General features: G+C 49.8%; 1 protein-coding gene across 1 annotated transcript in view; it reads right to left on the bottom strand.

Moving 5' to 3' along the window:
- Positions 1 to 4143: 4143 nt before the first annotated feature.
- Positions 4144 to 7738, bottom strand: part of LOC128270907 (CCR4-NOT transcription complex subunit 1) — an 8406-nt gene continuing 4811 nt past the window's right edge. The window contains exon 7 of the mRNA XM_053008332.1: positions 4144 to 4149. Within this exon, the coding sequence (XP_052864292.1) occupies positions 4144 to 4149 (6 nt within the window). The remainder of the gene's footprint in view (positions 4150 to 7738) is intronic.

The following is a 7738-nucleotide window of genomic DNA, read 5'->3' on the forward strand; positions in this document are numbered from 1 at the left end:
ATTCGATTTAATAGACAACATTCGCTAATTGCCAGTGTCCGTTACTACATATTTTTAAGTGCACGACACCAACGCGACATTGAATTATTAGGATCGATCACACGCACACACACACTTGAACGCTCTGCCGACTTCATGACACGGCCCCCAACAAAGCCCAGCGATGGCGTGGCAACACCACGGGGACGCACCGAACCTGACGCCGGTCCGCTGCTGTCGTGACATAACGCGCCGCCAACCGTTGGAGCGTCCGCGGGATGGATGGAATTAATGCATTTGATGACAACATTTCCTACCTAACGCCGCACGCGTGCGTGTGTGTTTGTGTTCGTTTCCTCTCTCCCGGCCCACACTCCGGGGGGGTGGGCCAAGGGCCCCCAGGGCCGACCGCCATATGCTAATGGGTGGGGTGGGCCCCCGTATGACCCGCACTTTCAACGGGCGGCCCCGGCCATCGTGTGTCCATCATCGCCACCGACTGAAATTTGTGTTTGGTCCGGCAGCGGCCTCTGTGACTCCAACGGACTGGCCTTTCATTCGTTGGTTCCCTCTCGTTCTCTCTTCCTCGCCTATCTGTTTGCGTCCCATTTGCGTGGCATTACTCACGCGAAATGAACAATTTAAAGCTTAATGTCCATCATTTGCACGACCCTCGGCCGGCCGTGACTCAACGTCAATACGGGTGGCCCGTACCAGCGGAGATGAGCCGATGGGTGTTGAATTATCAGCCCGTAAATAGGGAAAGAGCCCGACACCCCAACACACAGCGTCCGCCGGAAGTAGATCCCGCCGAGCCAAAGGACTCCAACCGACCGGCAGCGGATCGATTGGGCAGAAAAAAAGGACACGCAAATGCACGTCCCGCTGTCGATTGACATTTTATTCAGATTTAACCAACACGTACACATTATTTGCAGCACTGCGAGGACACCGGAAGCTTCGACAGATGGACATTAGGTTCCGGTGGTGGGGACACCGTAAAATGCATGGCGGCAAATGGCAGGGGTTTTGCATCATTTCCGAATCGGCAACACGTAAGCAAATTTTTTGTTATTTTTTCCGGATGGCCCCGCATGGCACAGGTCGTTGTCCTTTCGTCAAACGGACACGCGGACAATTGACCAACCGGAGGTGCACACGGCGGCAATCGATTTTTATCGCTGAGTCCTTGGACTTGGGCAGAGCATTGAGTGCACGGATGATAATGATTGTTGACTGACGACACTGAGAATCGTTCTTTGGTATGAAGATGAGTGATAAGGATTCTATAAATGACTAAAACTCGATGCAGAACCCAACAGGAACCACTAAGGCCTTAGTTCAGCTGCGGTACGTTTGGGGGGCGCACTGAGCCGAACTAATCCCGGTGGGCGGCGGTAATTTAAAAGCAGACCACAAAAGCTCGTTTTTCATCATCAAACCGTATAATTTCAATTATTGCTAGCCCCTTAAACACAATCTTTCAGCAACAACAACGCGGCCAGCAAAAAACGGTCCCCGTTTCGTATCGTGAACTGCTGGCCTCCGGACGTGGGCCACAAAGCTTGCGCCGCATGCTTGTCCCTCCAGGCGACAAGGTACGGAAAACGCGCGTTAATTAGATTCTCGTCATTGTTGACCCAAATTAAATTTGGAAAAGTTCGCCGAAACAGCGCAACGTGGGCTAACAAATGAACCCGCGCCGCTGCCGCTGTCGTTGGCACAGGCAGGAGCGGGAGTGGCGCTAGAAAACGGGGGACATTAAAAATGGTTTGATACACACCCACCGGAGGAGCAAAAAAAAGGACGCTAAAACGAATCTTCTGTTCTTGTGGCGCAGAGTCCCGCCGCGAGTGATCTTTCGTTTGCGTTCGGGTCGCAGCATCACTCGATGATCACCATCTCGATGGGCGCGTTCGCGTTTCGAAACCGCCTGAGAGCTAGGAGAGAAAATTGGTCAAAATGTTGCCGAATCGCTGTGGCCAAAAAGTGAATGCCTCAAAAAAGCTGTCCCCCAGAAGAAAAAACCGAACCGAAAGCCGCTGCCGGAACGGAAAGGTTCGAAAGGTAAAAGAGGCACAAACAGGGCCGGGGTAGGTCCGGGGAGGTAGGCGACGAGAGGAACCTTTTGGGGCCCTGCCGGACCCACACACTTCCGCCCGATCCTCCCGAGCTCCCCGGAGAGCCTCGCCACACGAGAGAGTCAAAATAAATAAATTTTATTTAGAAAACTTTCACATCGCAAGCCCCGCCGAAATGGCCCCGAAACGCACACACACACACGAACGGGCGGTGGCGCAGCGGTGATGGTGGCCAAAAACGACGGAGCGGGTACGACGGCGAGCCGTTCGCAGGTCTCACGGCGCACGGTGCCGCGGCGCACGATGCCGTAGGGGTGGAAAAGCGAAAAGCATCGGGAAAAAACACACACACAGCGGGCTAAACATTGGGCTCTCTAAACCCGATCCGGCGGGGCAAGGGAGGAAACTGGGGCCGGCTGGAGTCACGCGAAAGGGATCTTACGAAACCACGGAAACGGTCGAAAGTGCCCCGACGGGCGCCGAAAACCAAAAAAAACGGTCCGTAGGGAGCACGTTTTTTCGTTCCTTCGCTTGACTCCTTTCCTGACGCTGTTTTACAAAAAGATGGCATCATCAAACAGCATGAAATGATCATCGGAGAAAACAAATTTTGAACCGCAATAAAAAGTACGGCTTATGCTTGGGAACCGGCCGCGATGGGGGAGGGGCGCGATTTAATAAATAAGATTGTCTATATTTTTCATATCAAAACGGTGGCCCCTAAATGGTCAGACCAAGCGAGCGGTCGCAGGGGTCTGCATTCGGCCGTCAATTTCTACCAAGCACTGGGCCTCGTTTTGGCTCCTTGACTGAACTTCAATAAAATGTGCGAATGTAAGGTTATTGGGGCTTCTACATAATCCGTAACTTAATTTAATCATTTTAATAAAATAAGAAACAAATTGTGGCCACAATCCTATGAGACAATCGAACTAAATTATGCTTATGCCCGGTGGTCGGCGGTCGGCCGATGAATTATGACCCCAAAAACTGCAAAATCTACCTTCTCCAATCCATAAAACACGCTTGATCCATCCACACACACCAACCCGGTCAGCGAGTTCCGATCTCAGCTGTTCGCTTTCTCGTTCGATCGCGGTGTCTGTTTGGGGCTGTTTCGGTTTCTTTTTCCCACCACCCATCGTTCTTCGTTCGAACCGTATTTATGCTGCTGCTACATTCCGCATTCCACCCGACAGCTGGTCGCCACCGCCGCCGCTGCTGCTCCGGTCACCGTGTGCCAATTTATTACCATTCGCCGTCGCTGGCCAGTGCCGTGATTCAATTGAACCGAAATGACAGCACAAACCTAGATTTTAAAATGCAGTTGCATAAATTTCCCGCCGATCCGTGCGGGGACGGACCTGTGGACCCAGAAACACACGGACCACGTGAAGCACCGCAGCGCGAACTAAGTCACGAACGGTGCCGGAGACATGGTTTTGGAGTCGACTCACTGCGGTCACTGATGTGGCGAATGAGCATAGTCAGCATATATCGCATCGCGTCAAAGGTTGAGAAATCGTTGGCGTGTGGCCTCTTCTTCTAATGGACAAGGCGCACGGGTCGGATGGTCAACTTTCCAAGAGATACCAGATACCAAAAGATGGTGAAGCTCTTCTCAACAACAGGACCGTTCCAATTTGCAGCGTGTTGATATTATTATATTGTACAAACAAATCTCTGAGGCGCACTTAAAACACAGTTAGAAACACAAACACAAATAAAACTTAATACGCAAACTATTTACGCAAAGTTGCAGTTTGGAAACAAACGTTCCTTGAAATGTGAAACGAAATGAACGTTGATTACTGCGTTTGACAAAGTAGCCTTTGCTCTCTTAACGACGGACGGATCTGTGCCAAGATCGACGAAAGTGGGATGTTCATTATGCGATTCACAATGCATCGGCATTATTTATCAGACTAATTTCAGTTTATGCATTTGACGCCATCTGCTGGTAGGTTCTGACCACGGTTACGTTCGAATTAGGTGCGGCTGACCGTTTTAAAATGTTCGATGCATTATTTGATCGATGAACGATTTGTCGTTTAAGAATCGAACACACTAAATGAATATTTCACTAAACCTGTACATGAGAGTGTGTGACCAAAGAGCGATCGATCAGCCGGCCATCTCAAAATGGCGATCACGAAGAAGTCAAGTTCCCAGCCAGCCGCCGTAGAGTCGGAAACGGATGGAACGGCGAACGGAAGGGAATGGAAACCAGATACGTTTCTCACTAACCCACTTTCGGATGGGTCACGTTAAATCGAATCAACCCGCCTCGAAACAGAACCGCTTAGACGTCGTCGAATGGTCACCGCACGGTCTCGATGCTGCCTTTACTTGATCCCCGTTTTATGCTAATCGAAAGCTTTCGAAATCGTTTGTCCGTTTGACGACGATGTGTGGCCCCGAACCCTTTCCGTCTTTATGTGGGGCCCATTTAAAGCTAACCTATTCGGAAGATGGACGACGATATGCTAAAATGGAACGCATTACTATTTGCGGTGCACTCTGTTAATGTTGAATCATAATGCAGTTTTGTGGGGCACACCGTCGTTGCGTCGTGGCTAAGCATTAGCGTTTTGTGTTCTGTTTTATGTTCTACGATGCTTGCAAAATGGGGTTTGCGTTTTGGTTCACGTTTCAGCATTATGTTGCGTGGTTGGGCCATCAAATAAGAAGCTCCGGTTTCAAAAGCAGTTATACGGACGGAGTTAACCGTTTGCTCCGAAACGCTGACTTGCCAAACACATGGTCTCGGCGTTGTTGGAAGCATCTAAGACCATGCGCACTAGAAAAGGCTGTTTTCATCGCTCATATTAGCTGCCACAGTCCGCTGTGGCCGTCCTGCGGCCTTTCACAAACTTTCGATCAATATGCCCATCAAACGGCGGCGGACCGTAGATCGATCGCGAGCGATCGCTTTCCAAATACGTTTCCCGTGCAGCAGTGTCCCCGAAAGAACAATGGCCCCCAACGTGGCATCTAACCTTTCGCCGATGCTCTCCCAGCTCCCCTTGGTTGCTGCTGGTCAGACTGCTGCTGGTTGGTGATGGCGGTGATAATGAGCAAGTCGTGTTTTCTGTCCGTCTTTACGATAAAATATGGTCACGTACGTGGTCGCACGTGTGAGTGTGTGCGTCGAGGAAAGCCAACCCGTTGGGGTCCCCTGCCAGCCAACTGACCCCCTGAGCTGCGGCCTTTCTGGTGCTTTCTTCAATTTAAATTTTGTGAGCGGCGGCGATGGCGTCGGCAGCTAACCCCCTTTCTGCGGTGAAAACATGACGAACACGAAGGCTGCTTGTGGCCGCGGTTGGCGTTTCTTTCGACGGGAACCCGCAACCCTTCGTTTACGGGATGACCTGCTTAATGATGGCCAGAGATGTGTGCTTCGACGAAGGAAGAGGGCTTGGCTCGGTGACGGGCAGAGATGTGGCGCAGATTGTCACACGTCACGTGCGGGAGATCCCTTCCTTTTAGCATCGGTAATAAGTTTGCCACCTACGAACGAATCTGCGGTAATGTTTTTTGCTGCTTTGCGTCCTTTTGCGGGTGGGTGTTGTTACGGTGATTTAACGATCACAGTGGTGACGAATGGTTCATCGTTGTTTGCATGATCGACCACCGGGGTCTCTGTGAGGCGGACCATTGCTTTCGCTGGAGGGTCAGGGCGTGTGTCACTTGGAATCGCTTTAAATAATAAATATGGTTAGCAATAATAATCTTCAAACAACGATATCGACCTACATACACCCAATACGATACTTGGGCGACTCAGTGGCAACGACCCAAATACTCCACTTGCTCCCTGTGTCATGCTGTTGATTTATGATTTATGCAAAATATAATCAAACCCAGTCGCTCGGAGTTCTGCATCCCCAGCATCCCGAGGCACAGTCTCTCTCTCTTGACACAGGGTTTACATGATTTCATACATAAATGATAAATATCGAACAGTACAGTGGGTGGAACACGAAACACCCGCTCCAGTTGACCAAGACGAACCGCATTCAAACGATGTTCCAAGACTTGCTGCAAAACACACACTGAAAGGCGACGTAATTTTTCGACCATCGCCAACCACTTCACAGAATTGTTCGGAGAAGAGAATAACCACAAGCAATACGATGCTGCTGCTGCTGCTCTTGCTGCGGTCCCTTTGAAGTGTTCGCACTAACGCACCGAGCCTTTCTTTTAAAGACTGAAGATAGACATAAAATAATTATCATTCTGAAACCCTTGTTCTGGGGTGTTTTGAAAAGGCTGAAAACAGCCTTCGGCGTTTGTTGCCCCATTGCTCCAAATGAGTAAACAACCTGGAACGTTGGCGTGAGTTGGGAAATGCAGAGTGTCCCCAACAGTGTCCCCTTGTGGTGGAAAGGTCTGTTTCGCTTGCATTAGCGCGTTTTGCCAGCAAACCAGCGAACCCAACAAGAAGACCATCATTAAAATCTACTCCATCACGTGAGCTGGGTGACCTGCCTGAAAGGGAGCAGTCAGCAAGAAGCATCCGACTCCGTGCCACCGATCCGCCTGCCATGGTCACTCGTCTCGCCCCTAATGTTGACGACGACGACGAAAAGAAATCCGGCTGACAGAAATTAATGCTGGCCGATGCCGTTGACGGCGGCCTAACAAACGGTGTTCTAGGTCTGTCTAGGTCTTTGGGTCGTCGCGCGGAGTGAATATTCCATTTGCGCCGCGCGGTCGCTGATGATGGATTCCGTTTGCGAAGTTTTTCGCCTACATAGAGAGGGGGAGAGTTTTTTGTGTTCTAACCATTCGCATTAACAACCATGGATCGAAAGTTTATGTTGCAAAAAAACAAGATTCTCCGCGATAGAAAAACCTTCTACCGATGCAGAGTATTCAAAAAAAGGAGTTGGTTGAAAATGTACGAAAATGTCTCATGATGAAACGAAAATCCCTTTCAGTTGATTCAATCTGTTATTGGAACCCTTCTTCGCTGTTCCCGGAAAAGGTGGGAATATTGTTGAATCAGCTCATTACGTATGTAAATTACACTCAATTAGCGAGCGGGGAATCGCCTGACAAAGCTGTCAGACGATCCGAGCTGACGATTATCGATGCGCTGAGCGTATCATATCCGCGTGCCACGTACGTGGAATTCTAATTAATATTAAACACCCGCAAGTGTTTGTCTTCGATGAAGCGCTACCTTAAGACGAATCCGAGGGAACCCCGCGGCCGTGCGGTTCGTTGTTTAAATTCTTGCTGCGATTTAACACGTCGTGCAATTAGCAACCCCCGTTTCGATTATTTCACCATTTAAGTTGTTGAGGACATCCCGGCCATTCATGCAGAGAAAAATGGCTATCAAGTGTTTATCACTTCATTAAACTTTCGGCCCGTATTTCAATAAAAAACCCATTATTTGAACACCATCTAAAGAGGTCGATTAACGAACGATCTCTTCATTTAAATTTCAATTTGGTTGTTCAATGTGCAGTGAAGACCTTCACTCCATCGAATCCAGAGCACACAAAGACAAATGCGCCTCAGCGTCGGCCAGCATGATTCATCAATCGAGGCCCGGTCCTTGGCATTCGTTGTGATGCAGCCGTGATTCGCGTACGGCGCAATAGAAGACTGCTGGCCATATCCCCTCGGAACGCATCGCAACATTGATGACGCGACGGATTGCATTA

Source organism: Anopheles cruzii, chromosome 3 (genome assembly GCF_943734635.1).
Source record: "Anopheles cruzii chromosome 3, idAnoCruzAS_RS32_06, whole genome shotgun sequence".
NCBI lineage: Eukaryota > Metazoa > Arthropoda > Insecta > Diptera > Culicidae > Anopheles > Anopheles cruzii.